The sequence below is a fragment of the Marasmius oreades genome, chromosome 3 (assembly GCF_018924745.1).
Source record: "Marasmius oreades isolate 03SP1 chromosome 3, whole genome shotgun sequence".
Taxonomy (NCBI): Eukaryota; Fungi; Basidiomycota; class Agaricomycetes; order Agaricales; family Marasmiaceae; genus Marasmius; species Marasmius oreades.
In genome coordinates this window covers 1,040,495-1,063,183 of record NC_057325.1, presented here as the reverse complement: position 1 = coordinate 1,063,183, position 22,689 = coordinate 1,040,495, and the positions used below count along the sequence as shown (strand labels likewise).

Below are 22,689 nucleotides of genomic sequence, written 5' to 3'. Positions count from 1 at the left end.
ACCAAATCAGTCAACGCGACAACACGTGATCAACGCGTTTCTTGTTCACGACCACAAGCAACTGGTGTCCAACCATCGACGTTTGTCACGATGGACACAGAATTCGATCTTTCAGATGCTATCGAGCGGCTCGGTAATGCAGAAAATCTCGACCTTGACCACGAACGTGACCCCAGCAACGAAGATCCTGAAACTATCCTTGAGGGTACGTCTCAGCCGTTCGCCACACCGTTCATTACTTGACCATTTAAATAGGTGCGGTGGAAGCAGTAGCAGACCAAAGCGATGCTATCACTATTCCAGAAGTTTTTGCGTCGTATTGTAGCCTCCTGAAGCACTCGGGTACCATACCAAGTGGAGTGATGAACAAACTGCTTGATTCGGTTTCCTCTGGTTTGCAAGCAGAATTCGACAGCACCTACAGCGACATAAGTAACGATAATCGTCAAACGTTTGACACACACAAGAAAGCACTCGAGATGTACGCCTTCCTTTTACATTGGGCGGTGAAAGTGGCAGAGAAGGTGAAAGGTTCAGACGGTGATGACAGAATATCGGCCGTTGTAGCTCCCAAAACAAGGAGAGGAAGGGGCGCCAAAGCAGCTGGATCCGGAAGGGCAGGTGGTCGTACTGGTACTAAGAAGCAGACGGGCTCAGAGGAGTGGAATTGGATGGGCCAAATTCCACAGGTGCTGGCATTAATAAGTAAACTAATGTCGCGTTTGCAGACGCAGCGCTTGTGGACTACAACAGCAGAGCGAGACAAGTTCATTGGGTGCGTCTTGGGATTTTCAAAGTCTGAAACCTTTGTTCTGATCGTCTTTCGGACAGTTGTATCACCCGACCGGCCTACCATGTTGCAGAAAACGAGCAGTACATGAAAGCAGAAGACATCAAGCTCGGCGTTTACAAAGTGATCTGTCTCGCCGTCAAACATCAGGGCCATTCAGCGGCTGCCCAGATCCTCATCATGCAGCGTCTTCAGTATTACGAACATCTCGCAGAGCCGATGGCGCATTGCCTTTCCGTCTTGTCCAAAGAATTCGACCATAATCAACTGGGTGACGAAATTCTTCGAGAGGTTTCTCACAAGGACTTCCGTGGTCAGGACCAAAAGCAGACCAAGTCATTTTCCAAGTTTTTGGCTAAGATAGCAGAGGTATCCCCGCGTATGGTGTTGAAGCAAATGAGCCTTCTTGTTAATCACTTGGATACAGACGTAGGTCTCGATCTCTCTATCGGCAAACTTACCATGCTGAAACCTCAACCAGGTTGCGAATATACGTATCGCCATGGTGGAGGTCATCGGTTTCCTGATCAGAGATCTAGACGCGTCACTGGACGCGGGTGCCTCTGAAGACGGTAACATGGATTCAAAGCAAATACAAAAACAGATCAAGGGCCTGTATGAGATGCTTCTCGAGCGTATGCTGGACACAAATGCACCCGTCCGGTCGAAAGTACTAGGCGTCCTGACCAGCCTCTGCAAAATGAAGAGAAAGTTCCCCAAGCAGCGCCTGGAGGCCACGAAGGTTGCCATTGTGGCCCTAGAAGACAAAATGCCCAGTGTTCGCAAGGCTGCCATCGTTCTCGTCATTGAACTGATCAAGACACATCCGTATGGTTTCGTCCTTGGTGGCCCACTGGAATTAGAGCATTTTGAGAAAGAGTATCACTCGATAAAGACTCAATTGGCTGAAGCAGAGGCAAAGGTTGGCAATGCACTTGCCAACCCCGAGGACAGCCAGGACCAAGAGGACCAAGAGGAAGCTCGAACCCAGAAGAAACGGTACCTCCTTTTTCTCTGTTCATACTTCTTCGCTCACGACGGTCTTTAAGCTCGGATGACGAGGACGAGGACGAGATGGACGTAGACGAGGACGAGCAACCCACCGACGAAGAAAAAGAAAGCGAAGATGAATCCGAAGGCGAAGACGACGATCAAGCCGAGGAAGATACTTCCATGGCAGGGTCCAAACCCAAAAAGGCGAAGAAGTCCAAACTCAAACCTCGAAAATCGCAAATCAATGTCGTTCAAATGAGCGCTGAAGCGGCTATAGCGCACTTGGAAGGTCGCATAGCGGAACAGCTTCGTTTGCAAAAGAAATTCTACGTTGAAGCCCTAAACTTTATACGCCAACTCGATGCTGCCACAGAAATCGTGCTCAAACTGTTGGGCTCAACGAATAAAGCAGAAGTACTGGAAGGGATTCACTTCTTTGAGGTGGCGCACGAATACAAACTGACATACACTGAGGTATGTTTACCCTTGACCTCGCTGCACTTCCTTGTAATATTCCTCTTTCCGTAGGAAGGACTCAGACAAATGATGCACCTGATATGGTCAAAAGACAACAGTGTTACCACATCAGAGGATGGTACCGAACAGCTGAAGGGGATTCGTTCCCGCCTGCTCGAGTGTTATCGCAATCTTTACTTCGTTGTTCATGCCGGAGAGGAGGCTCAAAGCCAAGTCAATCGCATAGCTAGAAACATGATCGAGTAACGTCCATCTCCCTTTTAATTCGCCCTTTTATTGACACTAGACACAGACTGACCTACGGGGCAACACTAGCTGAACTGACGAGTCTGGAGGAAATGATCCGAGTCATGATAGAGGACCGCCAGATACATCCAGACGTGGTGAACAAACTGTGGCAAATTTTTGGCAAGTACCATCGCCCCCCCGGATTTATTTCCTAATGTTATCCGTCCTTAGGCAAGGATCGACAACTTCCCAAGCAGCAGCGACGAGGCGCTATCATCATCATCGGTATGATGGCATTGGCCAAGCGCAGCGTTTTAGCCGATCGAGTAGAGACCATGTTGAAGGTTGGGTTGGGTGCCCTTGGTAAAGTGGGTGCAAACGTTTGTGTCTTTTTTTCACGCACTGACACCGTCTTCATTGCACGCAGGCCGACCTTACCCTAGCGCGCTACACATGTGTTGCCTTACAGCGGCTGAATGGGAGCGCCAAAAAAGTGAAAGGCGAGAATCACTAACTCTGTCTCTGTTTATTGTCTCATTGCCTGTGTTAGGATCTTTGCATAACAAGACCCTTAGGCTTCCGATGGATAATGCTGTTTTCCGTAAACTTCAAGAAGTCATCGAGCGACCTTGTCGATCCAAGGAGTGGTTCGGCGTCGCCGAACAAGCTATCAACACCATCTATGCATTGGGTGAACATCCCGATAGATTGTGCAACGATATCATCAAGAAGTTGACATTCCGCGCCTTTACTCCTCGCAATCGAACATCTGGCGCGGAACAAACACAGGCTAACGGTGACCCAGATGCCATGGATCAAGATCACCCAGAGGATGTCTCTCAAACCTCGGATCAGCCTCCCAGTCAGGCTGGAAAAGATGACAGCCTCGGAGACGCATTCGAGCTCAGTCAACTTCTCTTTGTCGTTGGCCATATCGCTATAAAGCACATTGCATTCCTCGAAATCGTTGAAAGAGAGTGGAAACGACAGAAGGACGAGAAGCAGGCTGGTGAAGCAGAATTATCTCGATCGCCTGACCATTGCTAATGACCATGGTTTGTAGCTGAGAAGGCAGCTCGTGGTGCCCATAATACGAACAAAGACGGAGAAGAACTTGATCAAGTTGCTGGAAACGCCGAAGACGAAATTGGTGATCGTGTGCAGGAGATTCGCGAGCACGAATTGCTTGAAGGGGGTTCCCTTCTCGCGCTATTTGGACCCATGCTTGTTCATATATGTGGGAGCCCCCATAAGTTCAAGGTGCCATTTTTCGACCGCTTTATCCTGAAACACCAATGCTAACGCCCGCCTACTCAGAACCCTACCTTACGCGCAGCTGCGACGTTGTCTTTGAGCAAATTTCTTTGCGTCAGCTCGAGTTTCTGCGAAAACAACCATAGACTCCTGTTCAAAATCCTCGAGACCTCGAAAAATGCTAGCATCCGGAGCAATGTCGTTATTGGCCTCGGTGATGTTGCAGTTTCGTTCAATAGTATCATCGACGAAAACAGCAACGAGTTGTACAAGGGTCTTTCGGATAAAGACCCCGTGGTGAAGAAGAATACGCTCATGGTCCTTACCCATCTCATCTTGAACGGGATGGTGAAGGTGAAGGGTCAGTTGGGAGAGATGGCGAAATGTCTGCAAGACGAGGATCCACGCATAGCAGATCTGGCGAAGCTCTTCTTCACCGAACTGTCTACAAAGGATAACGCAATCTATAACAACTTGCCTGATGGTATGTTACTTTCCTGTTGTTCGCCACGAGCAGCGTTCTCAAAGCCCTTCTTCATCCATAGTCATAAGTCATTTGTCGACGGGAGAGCACGCAGTAGACGAGGATAGATTCCAGTCGACGATGAAATATATCTTTACCTTCATCGAAAAGGTTAGTATCCCCGTATATTGTGACCGGCCTCCAGCTGAACTCCTTGGCGTTACAGGAAAAACAAGCAGAGAACATTGTCGACAAGCTCTGCCAACGGTTCCGAGTCGCAGACGAACCTAGACAGTGGCGAGATATCGCTTTTTGTTTATCACTTCTTCCCTACAAATCCGAAAAGTCCATCAAGAAACTTATCGAGTCCTTGCCCGCATATCAAGACAAATTACATGCGGAAGGGGTGTATGATAGGTTCTCTGAAATTCTCGCGAAGGTTTGTACCTTTGTTTCAACGCCTGGTCATTCATACATTCTAACTCTATTAAGGCTCGGCAACCCAAAGTTGGTGTATCGAAAGAAAATGGTGGTGGTGTTGACCTCCAAGAGTTTGAAGCAGTACGTGCAAATTTCTGCGTTAATGTTGATGTCCTCACAAGCTCACTCCCCGGTAACTCTAGGCTCTTGAACAACACAAACGTCAAGGTGAAGATGATCAAGCACTTGAGAAACGCGTTGAGAAGAAGAAGGCTGCTGCGAAGAAACGGGCTTCACGGAGGAGTAAGTTTTGTTGATTGTTCTTCAAGTTGAATGGGTCTGACAGTTTCGTTACACTCTAGATGTGAGGAGCAAACCTGCAAAAGTAGAGGAGGAGGATGACTAGGTTGTATATCTATTTTTTCTTGAGCTTATTCTACTTGTACATTTTTAGTGTATACCGTAGATGTATAATCTATCCTGCCATGTAAGCATTCATTTTTGGGTTGGAGCTGGTCGATGTCTTCCTCTCGTGCATGTTAGAGATGCGCTTTCGCCACTCTCCTATCGTGTTAACGTTTGCTCTCGTCTCTCGATTGCTTGATCTTTCACTCCTACAAATCCAGCAATTTGTAATGGGTGACATGTATCATTGAAGACTAGACGTGAACGTTATCGTCTACCTTGACGATATCCTGATTTATTCCGAGAGCAAGAAATAACACATCATCAGCACTTGGGCACTTTGATGGCGCGGCTGCCCCGGGTTTTGGCGGGTTTTTGGATGGTCACACAACTGCACCACCCGACAATTCCACACAACCTCACAATCCACATATATAAATTGTACATTAATCAATAATTTTATTTATACATGAGTTTAAAATCTGCCAAAAGGATGAATGAAAAGAATTACTATAATTTAGAATGGTCTTATGGTGAGTGGTAAAGTTTAATGGTAGAGATTTGGGTGGTCAGACAGGTCCATCAATCGATTGCGAATAAACGGACTGGGGTTGCTGATGGTGTGGTTGTCAGTTGTTCCGGTAATAACGCTGTGAAACACCACTAAATATGGCTAGTAAACACACCTCAAGCACGAAGTGCACAAACCAAAACCACACCAAGAAGCGTATACACAAGTGTAAGGGGTGGAGGTCGGTATTCTTAAGGCTTTAGTTTTCACTAAGAGGCACCAAGAAAGATAGAATATGAGGGGTCTTCGGTTTTAATGTAGTTTCAATCAAGGTTCTTTCACTACAAGAGTGACAATATGATTCACAAATCCCAAAATTTGATATCTGACTTTTCAACAAAGCTTTTACAAGTCTTCGCCGAAGTTCGGTTTCAAGTTCAATATCCAAACTAGACAATAGCAATCCAAATTCAATATAAGTCCAAATTGACTTCAATATCCAGAGTTCAATTCCAAGACAATATGCCAATACCAAATTCAATTGCAATAATCTAATCTATCCTTTCAAACACAGAACACCAACTTCAGTGAAGACTGGGGCAAAGGTCAAATCTCGAGCGAATCCTAGTAGGTGAACTGTGTCTCCTCTCGTAGGTTGCTGGGGAAAATCCCTCTTTCCTGCCCTCCTTATATACGGTTTTTCTAATAGATAATAGTAAAAGTCCAAAATGTGTGTGAAACTGGTAAATAATAATGAAATCCCTTTCAGTCGAACAGAAACTCGCTTAATCGGGTATAATACAAGAGTTTTATGTGCTGAAGGGCCCAATCGAATATTAAACTGAATATCTGTTCCTTGTTTCCTGGTTGCGATGTAGGGACTTGACTTCGCCGAAGTACCCGACATATCCGCATTCTCCTGTTTTTCCTAGGGAACAAGTCCCTGTTTCAGGTGTATCCATTCTTCCTGTTCCTGTTCTATTCCTTTTTGGAGAAGATCTAGCCTCGATCCTAGGCCCCGTCCCCAAGGTTTCCCTCTTGAAATCAAATAACACGTGCACTTTGCTGAAGTCCGTGTTTCCTTGGTTTTCCGAGAAATTCCTATTCTTTCCGTTTTCCGTTCATGAGAATCGGATGTTCCTTCCTTTATCCTTGTTTGGATTTCTATATCCGAGAATTCCAATATCCGAGCAGTCCAACCAGACTTCATTGAAGTTTCAATAAAGTGTATAATAAAATCCCTATGTTCGCTATGAGCATTCCAGGAGTAAGAGGAGGCCTTCCAATACAAGAACGAAGGTTTTTAAACAGCTGCTTCCCAAAGTTCGTACAGTTTTCTGAACTTCAGCGAAGTCTCTCATCTTTCCTAATTTTGTACATTTCATACAGATAAAGTCTCTTGTAGAGGCTCATGCTTTAACTAGAAGTGTGGGGTCACTCTAGTCCTATTAATCCCATAATTTATAACTCATAAGTGTTAAAATTGTATCAATATGCATCTTTAAGGTCTTTTCCGATTTATATCGTGATACCGGGTTTTCTTGGGTTGCACAACCCAAGAAAACCCGTGGCAATCAAAGTGCCAAAATGCAGATGATCTGCAATGTTTTGGAAGTTCTACGATGGTTAGAGAAAAACGACCTGCATCTCAAACCAGAGAAGTGTGAGTTTCACACTACTTCTGTAGAGTATCTAGGAGTAATCGTCTCCCCATCAGGTATTCATATGGACCCAAAGAAAGTGCAAGTTATCCAAGACTGGCCGGTACCTACGACTGTAAAAGAGGTGCAATCTTTTCTTGGATTTGCTAACTTTTATCAACATTTCATCAACAATTATTCAGGAATTACAAAGCCTCTGACATCTCTCACATCAAAGAAGAAGCAGTGGGATTGGACACCTGAGTGTCAAAGTGTTTTTGAGCTTCTTAAACAGGCATTCATAGAGGCCCCAATCCTTTGCCATTTTGATCCGCTATTGCCAATAGTGGTCGAGACAGACTCGTCCGATTATGTGATTGCCTCTATTTTGTCACAACCCCATCCCGACTCACCAGATCTTCACCTGGTCACATTTTATGCTCGAAGTATGGCACCTGCTGAACTCAACTACGACATCTACGATAAGGAGCTTTTAGCAATTGTAGAATCATTCAAGCAGTGGCATGTATACCTTGAAGGTTCAAAGTTCACAATTCAAATATATACTGACCACAATAACTTACAGTTCTTTACTATGACCAAGCAACTTAGTCGTAGGCAAGCACGTTGGTCAGAGTTCCTCTCCAGGTTTGATTTTACAATCAACTATCACCCGGGAAGACTTGGATTGAAACCAGACGCGTTGACACGAAGACCTGATGTCTACCTAAGAAGTCATTTTGAGATGCAACAAACATAGCCAATAACAAAATTCTCATCAAGCCGGAGCAACTAGTAGCTACCCTCGCCGCTACTATAGTGTTGAATGAAGATCTTTTGATCAAACAAATTTGTGAGGCCCCTGAAGACAAGCATTGGCAGCATGCAAGAACATGGATGAACAAAAACCCCGAAGGCCCATACACTTTTGAGAATGGACTATTACTTCGTAATGGGATTATCTATATTCCGGACCACAAAGATCTTCACCTCGACGTCATGAAGAGTCACCATGACCACAAGTCGCAAGGCCATCCAAGAATTCATGGGACAGTAAAGCTAATTTTACAGAGCTTCTACTGGCCCAAGATTTGTAGGGACGTCAAGGCCTATGTTCTTTCATGTCACCCCTGTCAGCAAGCAAAACATGCCTGTCATAAACTATATGGATTGCTTAAACCATTACCCATCACTGAAAGACCATGGATTTCGATCTCGGTTCATCATATCGTTGAACTCCCAGATTCTGAAGGGTTCAATGCAATTATGGTAGTGGTTTGTCGCCTCACCAAGCAAGCTATATTTGTTCCATGCAGAACGACTGATACTGCTGCCGATCTAGTGCAGCTTTTTATACAGCATGTCTTTGCAAAACATGGACTCCCCTCTAGTATTGTTTCAGATAGAGGAACAATATTTGTTTCGAGTTTCTGGCAGTCCCTATGTCAGATTCTAGAAGTAAAGACCAGCCTCTCCACTGCCTATCATCCTGAAACGGATGGTCAAATGGAGTGGACGAACCAAAGCCTTGAACAGTACTTGCGATTGTTTGTAAATTATAATCAAGATGATTGGGAGCAATTTCTACCACTCGCCAAATTCACATATAATAATACCCCACATAGCACCACCAACACGACCCCCTTTTTTGCCAATAAGGGATACCACCCTTGACTCACGATTTCATTGAAGGACGTCCCTAATCACTTGGCTCTCCTCGTAGCAGAAGATTTGGATGACATGCAGCATTACCTTCAAGAACAAATCTCAGTAGCTAACGAGCAGTACAAGGCCAATGCTGACGTCTTTCGAAGCCAAATTCCCGATGAGTTCAAAGTAGGATCAAGAGTCTGGATTAACACGAAGAACCTGAAAATGCAAAGACCTTCGAAGAAGCTGGACGCGAAAAAGGTTGGTCCTTATGAAATTATTGAGAGGATCTCTACACATGCTTATCGATTAAAACTACCAGCTACTTTGAAGGGGATTCATAATGTTTTCCACTCAAGTTTGTTATCGAAGCATTACCTGGACCCTTTCCCCAATCGATGACAGCCTCCACCACCCCCTGTCAAAGTTGTAGAAGGAGTTCCCAAGTATGAAGTTGAAGTGATACTCAACTCGAAAGGTTCTGGCACATGGCTTTGGTACTATATACACTGGGTTGGATATGAGCCAAACAACAACACATGGGAGCCCTTGTGTAGCCTTGTAGGAGCTACCGATATGGTACGAACATTTCACCACACTATCCCCAAAAACCCACCCCCTCAGAGGGAGAGATACAGGCCTTAGAACAGATTAGGCAGAATGGAAATGAATTGGCACCTTCGTCAAATCTGGATCAGGCAGACATTAACAAAGATTCAACTCAGCTACGTCATTCAGGCAGACTAAGACAATAAGAAATACAATTCATTCTAATTCTACTAGTACAACCAGGCTTATTTAATTCTATGGTTTTTAGGCCCTGTTCTGCGCATCAGATAGGATAAGATAGGATAGGATAAGGAAAATATATTATATTTTTATTAGTCCACAGGGCAGCCATCAAACATTTAAAAATGCATGAGAATACTTGATAGTCTCCACGTAACCCCCCATGACTCATCTGATCCTTCAGCTTGTTTTTTTTGGACCAGCCATGTGTTTTTTTTGTAGACTCAAAAAGATGTCGGAAAAAACAATTACGACTTATGAGAGATTCACCTTCTGGCGGTACCATAAGCAGGTTACCTGCCGGTAATAAGAGTTATAAAGGCTTCTAAGGGAAATATAATTACCTAATAAGTCAGTCATAAGCTGATAAGCGTTCATAAGAATTTCGCCTTTTTCTTAGTCTTATTTAGATATCTTATGGACCACTTATCATTAATAATTGGTTTTTTCTGACATTATATTCGGGGGGGCCAGTAGAGGCAGTGGGAGGGGGGAGATAATTTTGTGAGGGTCAGCCATGGACGGGTGGGAGAAGAGATGGACGACTCGGCAAGCGAGTCATGTGGGCGTGTTGAATATTCTCGACCTTGTCTGATTTCTGACAAGGTGCCCCACTGAACGCACACAAAGGGGGAAAGACAACGAAATAATCACAAAAGAATATGTATTTTCTTACCTTATCATACATATTATTTTGCCTGCCAAATTCCTTATCCTATCCGACGCGCAGAACGGGGCCTTAGGGATTACGGTTAAGAAGATACAGCAGAATGCCAGTTGGAACTCTTGGAATAGTTGGTGCGAGTAGATGAAGGACTGGTGTTGCGAGAAGAAGACAGGAAGTTATGAATAGCAGTTGTATTCACATGGAATGGTCAACAAATGATGGGATCCACCGACCTAGGGAAGAATTCAGTTCAAGAAACAGTAGATCAAGAAATTACCCACTGAAATCGCTCAAGGACATCCAAAATGAACTTAGTTTTGGTACAAGCCACCTTTTTTACCTCCTGATCTACTGCCAAATTCTCTGAAAGGTCCCCCACAATCTCCCGACTTGCCGTTTTGACCTTGTTAAGGAAATCAATGGTGTTGTCTGCCAGGCAGACCACACAAGCAACGGATGCTGTCAATTCGGCACTTTGAGTCTCTTCGCTCAACCCTTGAGCATCTGGTATACCGATAACGGCACTAAAAACTACTACAAGGTGCAGCAAAACACACTCCAAGCACGAAGTGCATAAAACCAAACCCAACACTAGCAATTAGCATAGTTGATTTGTGGAGGTCGGTATCAATGGACGCTCTCAGCAAGGTTCACTGAGAACTCTAAGATAGGACTTCAAAGGTGGGGCTTTATATGGTTCAAAACAAATTTAAATTCTGTGTTCACAAGTCAAAATGACAAAGGCTTTCTACAAAGTTCACTACTTCAAGGAGGTGTTCAATTCTTTCTAAGTTCAAATAGAACTATCAAATTCAATTCAAATTCGAGTCAAAGCGACTCTACAAGTTCAAAGTTTCCAAGTACCAAAGTGGCAACAAATTCAAATCAAATCCAAAGTTCAAATCTAATCTTTTCCAAATACAAACACCAACTTCAAAGAAGTGGGGCAAAGTATGAGCCAGAGTCCCCTAGTGAAAGCACTTAGGCTTCTGTCGTAGGTTACTGGGGAAAATACTGCTGCTACCACCCTTCCTTATATACACTTTTTCGAATAAATAATAATCAAAAGTCGAAGATATGGTAACAAGTCGAAAATATAGAGAAATCCCTTTCAGAGATACCAAAGTACCCTTAATCAGGTATAGTACATGTCAATTAGATATAAAACTGTCCAGAATTTAGTATTCCTTATTTCTTTTCCTCATATTTTCTTTATTCCTGTTCTGAGTCGGATATCTTTGACATTTACATGTGGATACATTCTGACCCCTTTTTGTTTCCAAGGCAAGTCCCCATGTGCTCCCTTGTTCTCTCTTGTTCTATCCAATCTGGAATAGTCCAAAACTGTTCGATCTACATTCCAGGGATCGTTCCTATGGTTCTTTCCTGGTAGAATATCCTTTCTGACTGGACATCGACGACATCCACCCCTTTTCTTGTTTCCAGCTGTAAGTTACAGCCACCAGCTTTGTTTCCGTTCCTTAAGTCCGAAGTGGACTTTAGATAGTTACATCCGTCTGATTGTTACTTCTAGATGTACTTCTAGGAGTTGTTTCCATCTTTTCAACCAATATCGAAGAAATCAATAAATTGATAGTAAAATCAAGTGTCCCCATGTTTGCTACAAGTATTTGCGAGTGAGACAAGGCCTATGCAAGTGAACGAAGGTTTTTAAAAGGCTGCTTCATCAGTTCCTACAGGTTTTGGAACATCGAAGACTCTCGTCTATAAGGTGATTCGTACTTTTCGTACTTTGGATAACCCGCAAATAGACCCGTGCTTTGACTAGCAGCTTGGGCTTGCTCTAATCCTCATATTATGTTCCCATTTTGATTATATTATATATAAAAATGTTAAAAATGTGTTGATTTAGGTACTAGTAGAGTTTATCTGCGATACCAATGAAAGTCTCTAAGCGGTCAGAGGTCATCATTGCCTCCCAGCAAAGCCGACGAAGAATTCCCATCATCTCAGGGAATGCATGGAGTGGGCTTCCCCGCCCTCCCTTTACGGCTTTCTGCGCAACGAACACTAAGCATTTAGAAACAACTGAAATCATCTTCTCCTTCTCAACTGCAACAAGTAAATAAGTAACGACAAACATATGGGTGTAAGGAATGGACACTCACGTTTTTCAGCATGGAGAAGTTTCACTCGCATCTGGGACTCCTTCAACTCATCTTGGACACTTTCGAGGTTTTTGTGCACCTCGGTGAGATGGAACGCACTCATATCCAGTTTCTTGTCTAGAACAGAAACCTTGCCGTCCTCAGCCTCGTTCTTATACTGGTTACAGGCACTATGACTCAAGTATCAGTATTCAGAAGGATTCGTGAAGCAGGGTACTTTACATACTGTTCGAAAACACTATTCTGGCTTTGTAAAAAGTGGATGGTGCTATGAAGCATGAGTAAGTCAACCGACATTTCTTATAAGCAACTAGACACTCACTTTTGCATAATCCCGAACGCCTGTTCAAGGTCGGCAACCCAGGCAGACTTGGAGCACAGGGCAGCTTGAAGTTGGTCGATTGATGTCGTCAACACCTTCAAAAACGGATTGAAGCAGATGGACAGCCCAAACTGGTGACAAAGGATTGTCAAGGCCTCCTCACGTATCCTGTAAGAGATGAGGATGTTCAGAATGAAGTTTGCAAGGAAGAATACAGAAAAGTACCGAGTGCTCATGTCAGGAGGGTGAACTGCCTATGCATATGCCGGGCCTCAAGCCCTGACGCTGAGGATAGCATATGCCTAAAACAACCCAACACCCACATACATCAGTAAACATACAGTACCGGCTTGTCCGGCTTTTTTCGGCTTTTTCCCCACCAAAAATATGGAAAAGCCGACAAGCCGCAATCTATGTCCCTTTTGGGACAAGTCGGTTCCGAGTGTGCACGTGTAAATAGAAGTAAATAGAATTACATGTGGCTTGGAAAGAGTAATTACGGCTTTTCTTATCTATATATAGATAAAAACGTAATGAAAAGCGTCTTGTGACTTGCCTGCCATCAAAAAAGCCGAAAAAAGCCTAAAAAAGGCGAAAAGTGTTATGTCATTTTGCTGATGTAGGGCGTACTCCAAGGGGTACCAAACCCCAGTACTCCGACCTACTACGAGATCATACTCCAGACCAATGCTGGCAGACCATCCTACGGGCCTATCGGCAATAGAGGATGACAAGAGCTGGTGACCAAGGAGAATGAATAATGATGATGTCCAGTATCGTGAATATCCATGAATCGTGTGGTGAGCCATATGACGAACCGTACTTCTATAATGAGAGTGGTCCTTCAGCGATGAGAGTGTCCTACGATGAGGACCGTACCCTCACAAGTCGGTACTCCAATGACAACGAGAACATACAATAGATGATACCCTATGTACACCAGTGTAGTGTACCACATACCTGTAACCTAATCCATGCATACCCCATCCTGCACTCTATCACCGGAGGAGGGACTCTAGGACGATAATGCGACTTAGTTGACTATGCTACAAGGTTCTTTTTGCACTTTAAACAGTGCTACGGAGCGATATTTATCGTATTAAGGACTAGAGTGAGCCCGAATTGCTAGTTAAAGCTAGTGCCGCTAGTAGAATGTGCCGTAGGCGCAGCTAGACCAGTTAGAGAGAGCTGTAGATCGTGTCAGAAAACCGCATGACCACCCGAAACCTGTAGAACACTATGAGCAGAGGACTTAAGCGGTAATTCACCGAGCCCTACTCTCTACATTCTATTATGCACTGGCATATCAAGGGATTGTACTATTAGGAGACTTGTAGTCTTCATAGAACCGTTTGTAGCAGAACTTAACAGAGTCAAAAGACCTTCATACTAGGAGTACCTACTTCTACGGGGGATTTAGTTGACAAGAAATCGGACATAGGACCACGCAGACTAGGAGAAATTTGGTATGACCGTAGATCGAGTTCCAATCTGAGGAAAAGACAAAAAGACATGATACAGATCCCAGATCACAGATAGAGTACCTAGGAACCAGGCAGGAATGAACAACGGATCTCAGAGTCCACGCTGTTCATGTGCTACAGCGATTCGGAACTCTGGATCCATAGGCTGGAACTACTTGGACACACAAAGTCCATATGATTTGATGACGTCGAAATGCAGGATAAGGTCCATAGGCAGGAAATACCATATGGTACGCCTATGTAGGTCCATTCTACATGCTGAAACAAGAATGAAGAACGGTCCAGATTGGTCCAAAACATATGATTCGAATATGGAAAAGCTCCGTAGACAAGAATTCTGCACATGTAGCAGCCCCTAGCGATAAGATTCCGCATGGATTCGTAGCTATGGTGCATTATTTTTAGAGATGAAACAAGTAGAGATAGGATTACAAAGCTAGCGTAGAAGTAGTATAAAAGCAGCTCATGTATCCATAGATAAAGTAAGTACTACCTGTGCGTAGGAAAGTCCTGAGTGGGTTGCCCGTGAGTAACTGCTCTTGACACCAATAGAGAGATTTGCCCTGTCTTTGTGCAGTGAAACGATAAGATTTGATTTGAACTATACGAGACCGTCGAGGTCAAAACTAGAGAACTATCCGTCCATAGGCCGCCAAGGTCTTGATTACTGTTTCGTGATCCGTCAAGGGTCTTAGCGTTCGTGTCCGCCGAGGACTTAGTTTTCGTGTCCGTCGAGGGCAATAGTCTCCAATCGTTCGAATCAGTCTTACCGTAGACGAAATTCACAGTCCCACTTAGTCCACTGGACAATAAACAGAGCCCCTACAAACCTTAGAATCCCCGTAGCTGTGGTGTTTTTACACTTGCAGTTACACATTGATTTTATAAGACCTTCGTACGATACTGAGACTGTGATCTTGTGCGTAACCTTTGCCAAGCAGTCCACCCTTGCAATCTTTCCTGGTGTGTGGAGTTATTGATAGACTTTACACGGAGGTTTACTAGTTTTTGGGTTGATTTGGTGTTGGTGCTACTCCCGTAGCTCTGATATTAGGTTGACTCTTGAGTGGTATACTTCGCCCATTAATGAGTCTGGACTGCGATTAGATGGCGAGTCCCCTAATAAAGGCGACCTGGGCGACATCAAGCGACAGAGTGAATGGGGTAGAGGCAAAGGATAAAGGATGAGGGACAAAGAAGATCAAATTCTAGGGAAATACTACCACTAAGTACTCCTTATATACCTATCTAGTAGAAAGGGTTGTACTTCTATACCGATGACCCCTTCTCTAAGCTTATAATTAGGAGTACTCTCCTATGAATCGACCTCTTTCACATGAAATCTCCCATGATCGTATGCCGAGTCCAACCGCAGTTGACCGTATAGGAGGAAAAAGTCGGCAGCAGGTACTACTCCTGGTTCAGTTCATGACAGCTCGCCTCAGGACTCTCGAGATCAATGATTTGAGGGTCCTTTGCCCTTTGGGCCAACTCTTGTGCAAGGACAGAAGTGTCCCAAGTGGAGATGGCATTGTTGTGATCCATACTAATGATTTTATGACAAAAGGCTTTGAAAATGCAGAAAGAAGGATTCTTAGAACTGAAGTGAGCGAGAAGTCGGTACCCACCTTTTATACTGTTTTACCCTCTCCCTGTTCTCTCTCATTCTTCAACCACTGACCTCAATCACCTCCGAGTTCTACCTCACCTTATTCCTATTCTCAATGGCTGAGTATCGATAGCTGCAATAATAACTAACGATCGATGGATGTCAAGCGAAATGAAATCTTAGTGCAATCACCTACAAAAAATTACACTCACTAAGTAATTTCCCTACACTGAACCCTTCACATGACAAGGTCACCAACTATTTTACCCAGCAGGGACACCCAAGGATGGGAACGAAGACCTCAAATGGGGGGTAATGTCATGGATCGTATCAAACACGACTGACCTTAACCTCCAACAGCCTCTGAGACCCCTGTAAAATTTTTGTAGGGCCATTTCACTGATATTAATTGGTGCGAGAATCCAATCTAACCTCTAGGATGTCAAGAATATTCGTTACAGTGGAAAATAGTCATGGGAAACTTGGACCGGTCATCTTGGGCAAAATCCGCAGTCGCTGCATAGTCTGTCTGCAGTCATTGTGCAGTCCGCAGTACTATAATAATCACATGTAAGTAGGCTATTAAGTAGTATAAAAAGCTCTGAGGTTTCTCTGGGAAACCTCAGCCTAGATATTACCATACTTTTGTCTGTTGTTATCTCTGTATTGTCTGTTCCTAAGTTCTCTCTTACAATTTACAAGTTATCTCTCTATCTCTCTATCCCTGTGTGATTTTCCTTGAGCCCCAGCAATTCCTCAGTGTTCTTGGACATTCTATAGTGTCCTACAAGCATTCTTCCTAGTGTTCAAAGGTTCTTGTTACTTTAACAAAGCCTTCCAAGTGAGTATTCAAGTATTGTGTCAGTTCTAGCTACTACAGAAGTAACTAGAGTCTTTAACTAATTCTAATATCAAACATTTTGCCCTCTGGTCCCCTTGTATTAAGTGTTGTTAGCTGCAGCTCCCCGCATAAGTCTTGAAACCTTACCTTGTTAAATGCAGCAGTTTTTTGAGTTCAGTTCGTGACACCTAGGCCTTTGAAGCTTGCAGTGGACTCTAGTATTCATCATATAGTCTTGCTGACTTTTTCCGGGTTGTTTTTCTACCAATTTTATCATTTTTGACCTAAGTATTGAGCTCGTTGTCAGAGACGACAATGACAAAGGTTTGACGGCAGCAGGCAGTGATGTTCACACACGCACAATGTTGCTGGTGTTGCCGGTAGCTCGGAGGCTTGCGATTCAGAAACGTGTCTTAACATTGTGTACATGATGATGTCGCCCCATACCAGCCTAAAGACCTTAGAGTTGCTATGATTAGTGCTCCTATTGGATCGGATTGCCATCTGGCAATCTGACGGATTTACACCTCGGATATGGATTTCGGATGGGCAATTTTCCTATCCGTCATCTGCTGGATAATATCTGAAAATCCGTTGGTTATCTGTCGGATGGTAGGTCAAGAAATTCTGACATTTAATAGGTACTTTCTGAGCTATTTTACAAGAAAAATAAATAAATAAAAGTCCTAATAATAATAATAATAATAACTTGGATACCCTAAAAGTCCAAAAACAATAGGACTCCTCGTGCATGGCGGTCATCATGACAGTTATTGGTCACTCGACCATTTTTAGTCGTTGTCCTGCATGGCAGCCAGAGGGACATAAGGCATGAATTTGATTGGTAATTTATCACAAATAGCCTCAGACAGGCAAATTGTTGAAATACAACTAGTTTTATTTATTTCAATAAGTCCTTCACTGTTTTCGGCGAGTATGTATGGCGGATGGGCATCTCGGCTTTCTATCCGCCGGATGATCTGCCATCTGTCGGATGCTCATCCGCGGATGCCGGATGGCAGGTGGTAGCTACTCAATCCGGTCGGATACATCCGTATCCGAGCCGCCAGGAGCACTACTCAGATTCCATGCTTTCCGCTCGCCACGATAAATAGCATTGGATGGGCACCTGAAGGCTCTTCACTCATTAATATTGTTAATAGAGATCAAGAAAAAAAGTACACGAATGTCCGACTAACACCCGTCGGACGTGAATCACCCAGCGTTCCGAGCAGAAGCAGTTTCAATCCGATTCAAGTGGGTCAATAAGTATTACTAACATCCAGGACTAGCTAATCGACAATTAGCTCTCATCACCGTCACTTCATCCTTTCATCGTCGCAGGAATCTCTTGACACTTCCAAGCCACTCCCTCAACTCACTTCCCCAACCCCCAATCCTCCTCAACTTTTGATCCTCGACAGGGACATTTTCCTCCCCCAAACCCATCACCGGCAATCGTACCTCCCATCTCTTACGAGTCGGTGCATGATTAGTAAGGCACCACCAAAGGATACTCTCTTTAGTGAGGAAAGATTCGTAGAACATTTCCCGACATCCGGGACTACAGCTTGGTTCGAAGCCAAACAAACGACGAAAAGTGCGGATCAGGACACGGGGGAAGTAGAGGATTAACGGAGGGTCCAGCCCTGGTGTAACAAGAAGGTCACTGGTCAGTTCCGACAAACCAAGATGAAGTAACCGTTTATTTCTGTTTTTCCGGTTTCTTACAGATAACGTCTGTCGCGTATTCAGTGACAACAGCACCGCCTAATCTCGCGTATTCCCCATCCATAACCCATCCGCTCTCCTCGTTATCGTGGATGATGTTCTCCAATTTGGCTCTAAACTCATCTGGAGGTGTTGTTTTCCAACCTGGTTGCCAATAGATGCTGTCAAGTGAGAAGTGAGGGACTCCTAAGATGGAGGAGAGTTCTTTCGATAGAGTGCTCTATACCGGAAGGTTTGGATCAATAAAAATTTTGATACGAAGTTTACGGATTACTGTAACTTGCCTTGCCAGAACCTGAAACGTGAAAAAAATCCGAGGGTTGTAGACTCGAGTGATTCTGAATTCAGGAAAGAACCACCGTACCACTATTGCCCACAACTTGAATCCGATATCGTCCTTTTTTGTCACCTACAAGAGGTCGTCGTTCCATAAGGTGATGGTGGTTCGAGCTCAAGCTCAACCGAAAGATTATCGCAAATAAGTACCGCTCATATAAACTGCAAATTGGGGGATTGTCGGATTGTCGAATTATTAGCAAGATGCGCCCACAACGGCGATAATTGCACGAAGTCTTCGGCCTTATTGCGCCATATTAATGGACTGCTACTGTTGCAAAGACACCCTCAGTAGCAGCGCTCTCTCCTATTTGGTGCTTGTGCAGCAGTCGTTATGAACTCAGAAAGGCATTAATGAGAATGAGCGATAAAACGAGCTGACGAAAGGCAACTTCAAATGAACGACGCGGAAGGCGGAAGGAGGTCCAGATGCGAGCGTCTATATATCATGTTTAAGTTGGGAACCATGTGGATTCCACCCACACTCAGAAGAAACAGGCCACGCCAGACCGTTCTGAACTCAAAAAGAGTTAGACCAGGTCCGGATGGATCTCACTCGCTCAAAATATCTCCGACGATATAGAGCACGACTGGACGTTGGTTGGTAAGTGCGGTATGGGGAAAATCCATCGGACGGTGATCATCGCTATCATTGCTATGTGGTGTCAAAATCCACAAAGGCAAAACAAAAAGAGGTTGAGCCCAAAGAAGAAGAAAAAAAAGCTAGAGATACAAGAAACAACACGTCAATTAAGCCTTCTCTCTCGCAGCTTCCTCCCGATGATTCGTAACCTCAAAATGCCCAGTCTGCATCTCATTAAGTTCATCCTCCCTCCTATCCAACTTCCTAAACGTAATCCAGAAAAATACCCCCGCGAAAAACGCCAACACCGCCATAGATCCATAATTCCACACCAACAACGGATCCTCAGAAAGCACAACGAAAGCTTCACCAAGAGCAGAGCCAAGAGCACTCGTGAATAAGAAAACAGACATGACGAGACTCCTCATGTTCACGGGTGCTTTCGTAAAGGCGTATTCGAGACCTGTGATGGAGGCGAAGATTTCACTGAAGGCGATCAATATGTAACTTCCGCTTTGGGCCCAAACGCTGAGTGTGGAGGTGATGGGGTCGCCGTCCGGTGTTTCGCAGCTGCTTACGAATGATCCGCAGGGGTTTGATTTGTAGATGTGGTCTTGGATGACAGTAGCCCATACCATGGCAGCGGCGCCAACCAAGAAACCCCAGGTGATCTTTTTGAGTGCGGTAAAGTTGAGGCCGAGTCTGGCGAATAATGGATAGACCTGGGTGGGGGAGGGGGCAACCGGTCAGTTTGGGGGAAATTAAATTCTCCGCTGGGGGGGGGGGGGGGTGGAACACATACCAGGAGATCAAGAATCGGGATAAAGAGAATCAAGATGAACGAATCGATGTTTTGTAAAACGTCGTTCGGGAACCCGTGTAACTCCATTGTTGCCGCTTGAGAGATCAAATTGTTGTTGATCTGGTTGTAAGGAAGCCCTATGCAACACCGGGATCAGTTATCAGTATTACTTGGAAGGGAGAAGGGAGCTTACAGAAAATGGGGTACCACGCGAACACAGCACAGGCTTTGAAACCCCTGTTTACTTCGTCGACCCACTGGTCATCGAAGGTCATCCAAGCCGGTTTCCTTCCCTCCCTCTCCAATTTACTTGGCTTCACATTTTCCCAGAAATCTGCAGCCTTCAGGTTCTTTATCGTCCTGATAGGGTTCAATGACCAGCGGCCTTTGGCAGCGAGCGACCAAAGACGGAGAGATTTACCCAAGACGGATCCCTGAGGAGGCGAACGGACGTATCGGTTACGACCGTACCAGAGGACTATAGGACAAAGGAGGAAGACGATGGTGGGGAGAGTGTAGGCAAGCCAGAAACCAACGTATTTTTCGGAGTAGACCATCCCGATGGAACCGATTAGGGAGCCGAAGTTGATAAACCAATAGAAATACTGTGAAAGGAAAGGATGAGTATCCCCTCTGTAAGAGGAAGGAAGAGTACGAACCATGTATACTCTGGAGATAGTCATAGCGGGGTCGACGACGACTCTCTCTCCGCTCTTCTCGACACGTATAAACAGTTTGGTTCGTTTATACTGTTCTGCGATAAGAGGAGAGATGTTGGACTTGAACATACCCGTGCCGAAACCCATTACGACCAGAGCGACGACGTAACATCCGATAGCACTTGAATGTTCAATGACGCCGGGGACGGCGGCAACGATGAGAAGGATGTGGCCGATGAGGGTAATGACCACGGCGACACAGATGGTGTTGTAACGACCGAGATAGGTGTCGGCGATGTAAGCACCGAGAAGTGGAGTAACGTAACACCTAAGGAACTGAATAAGTAACCCAATCGAAAGCACCGATGAATGGTCGGCGGACATACCAGAACTGATAAAAGGTGCTGAGACCCGTCGAGGTCTGTTGACCTCGACCTAGAGCGCCAGATTGTTTAGCAAAGCCAGCACCTGTATGAGAGCCTTTTGGTAGAGGTTGCTGGACGAAGTTGGTCTGAAGAAGGGGTTAGAATGGTTTCAAGCAAGAAAGAAAAGTAACAAGCGACTCACGAATACAGCCGAGCATCCGTAGAACGAAAAACGTTCGGCCATTTCTATGGTCGCAATCACTGTTAAAAAAAGTAGGTTAGGGCAAATAGTTAAGTTTAGACCGCGTCCTACAATAAGCGTCCCATGGCATCTTGTCAGCCACCCGTCGGAGTGTAGCCTTCTCTTCCTCGGTTGGGAAGTCGAGGTCATCGTGAATCCCGTCCAGCTCGCGCTCAGACTGCATAGAATGTTTCTCGTCGAGAAGCTCATTCTTCTTGACATGACTGAGAGCGGCGATCTCGACTGCTTCGACTTGGGCAATTCCTGCCATGGCCGTACTTCGGGAATGGAAGATAGACGAGGTGGGGGGGCGACTCCTAGGGGGTCGGTAAGAAACCATGCAGGATAAATGGGATTCTTATGGAATTTGGGATAGCTGACATGGTCGATGATTCAATGGCAGGCTAGATTGGAGTATCAGCACATGCACATGGACAAACGATCCGCCACAAGTTATAGATAAACCAATACAAACCTTGGTGCCTGGGAGTAGGAACCCCGCAGAGATAACGGATCTGGAGACGAACTTTAAAACAATTTGAAGGCTTACAGAGGCGGCGAGGAACTATCATAGAAGACTCAAGTCGCAGAGTCCGCCGTTTGGGGATTTTTAGGCATTGGTATTCCAGTTTGGCTGTACCATCGAAGGAGGAGTATCATATGGTTTGTTGAACGACTTGTTACTCCCGAGTCCCGATAATAAAAAAATTCCCGTAATGCCATTTCCCTGAATTTAAGCCATTATCGGATCCATACGGTTGTGTGGGCGGTTGTGCGAGCTCTCCGCAATCATACGGCGTGTGCGGCGTTGCTGGCAACCGGTGACTCGGCCCTGGAGGCAGCTTGACTGCGGGAGCATAGGCGCCCATTGAGCTCCATATGTGTCCTATAAAGTCTTTGATGTTTTCATACGAGTGAAGCCTGTAAAACGGAAGCAAATCCTCAGCAGGGTCCTTGGAAGGATGTAAATCAATATTTGTTTGCCGCAAATGTACCATGACTGAAAAGTAACCTCACGGATAAAAACCGCTCCTGAGACTTCAGCTTGCAATAATAAGTTAGCCCCAGATCCTCACTCAAATTCCCCTCGAGTTGTTTTGCTAGTTATTCCACATAGCATTTGGCCGCAAAACAGGATAATCGTCGCCAATGCGAAGGAGAAAAAAGAGATGGATGATACCGAAAATGGTAAGTCAACCTTTCCTTATCGGGTCCGGCAAATCCCTGCTGTGACGGGCCGTGACGGGCCTAGGTCCGTGTTACATGGACGCCACCGTCGGTAACTGGTCTCCTGAAATGA

At 44.9% G+C, this 22,689-nt stretch overlaps 4 protein-coding genes across 5 annotated transcripts; 1 reads left to right on the top strand and 3 right to left on the bottom strand.

Annotated features, from left to right (window-relative positions):
- Positions 1–31: 31 nt before the first annotated feature.
- On the top strand, positions 32–5,123 carry E1B28_005656 (uncharacterized protein). The gene is made up of 17 exons (XM_043150231.1): positions 32–205; positions 256–775; positions 832–1,219; positions 1,272–1,789; positions 1,840–2,257; positions 2,312–2,502; positions 2,553–2,668; positions 2,720–2,856; positions 2,916–2,988; positions 3,039–3,497; positions 3,552–3,748; positions 3,806–4,226; positions 4,288–4,376; positions 4,432–4,644; positions 4,698–4,766; positions 4,829–4,928; positions 4,988–5,123. The coding sequence occupies exons 1-17, from the start codon at positions 91–93 to the stop codon at positions 5,029–5,031; spliced, it is 4,068 nt and encodes a 1,355-aa protein (XP_043011318.1). The 5' UTR covers positions 32–90; the 3' UTR covers positions 5,032–5,123.
- Positions 5,124–12,163: 7,040 nt separating this feature from the next.
- Positions 12,164–12,974, bottom strand: E1B28_005655 (uncharacterized protein; the record flags this gene model as incomplete). Its single annotated transcript, XM_043150230.1, has 5 exons — positions 12,164–12,360; positions 12,417–12,586; positions 12,643–12,684; positions 12,739–12,906; positions 12,964–12,974. 5 exons carry the CDS (start codon positions 12,972–12,974, stop codon positions 12,164–12,166), a joined length of 588 nt encoding a protein of 195 aa, XP_043011317.1.
- Positions 12,975–17,907: 4,933 nt separating this feature from the next.
- Positions 17,908–19,159, bottom strand: E1B28_005654 (uncharacterized protein). Its single transcript, XM_043150229.1, has 4 exons — positions 18,768–19,159; positions 18,688–18,698; positions 18,404–18,623; positions 17,908–18,321 (listed from the first exon to the last, which is right to left on the bottom strand). The coding sequence occupies exons 1-4, from the start codon at positions 18,832–18,834 to the stop codon at positions 18,005–18,007; spliced, it is 615 nt and encodes a 204-aa protein (XP_043011316.1). The 5' UTR covers positions 18,835–19,159; the 3' UTR covers positions 17,908–18,004.
- Positions 19,160–19,282: 123 nt separating this feature from the next.
- E1B28_005653 (uncharacterized protein) lies at positions 19,283–22,554 on the bottom strand. 2 transcript variants are annotated; one of them, XM_043150228.1, is made up of 9 exons: positions 22,402–22,554; positions 21,865–22,342; positions 21,462–21,793; positions 21,351–21,409; positions 21,170–21,294; positions 20,784–21,111; positions 20,318–20,729; positions 20,125–20,261; positions 19,283–20,044 (listed from the first exon to the last, which is right to left on the bottom strand). In XM_043150228.1, the coding sequence occupies exons 3-9, from the start codon at positions 21,727–21,729 to the stop codon at positions 19,490–19,492; spliced, it is 1,884 nt and encodes a 627-aa protein (XP_043011315.1). In that variant the 5' UTR covers positions 21,730–21,793; positions 21,865–22,342; positions 22,402–22,554; the 3' UTR covers positions 19,283–19,489. The 2 variants fall into 2 exon arrangements, with proteins under 2 accessions (XP_043011315.1, XP_043011314.1); XM_043150227.1 differs by having other exon boundaries at positions 21,462–21,706; positions 21,940–22,342.
- Positions 22,555–22,689: the final 135 nt, after the last annotated feature.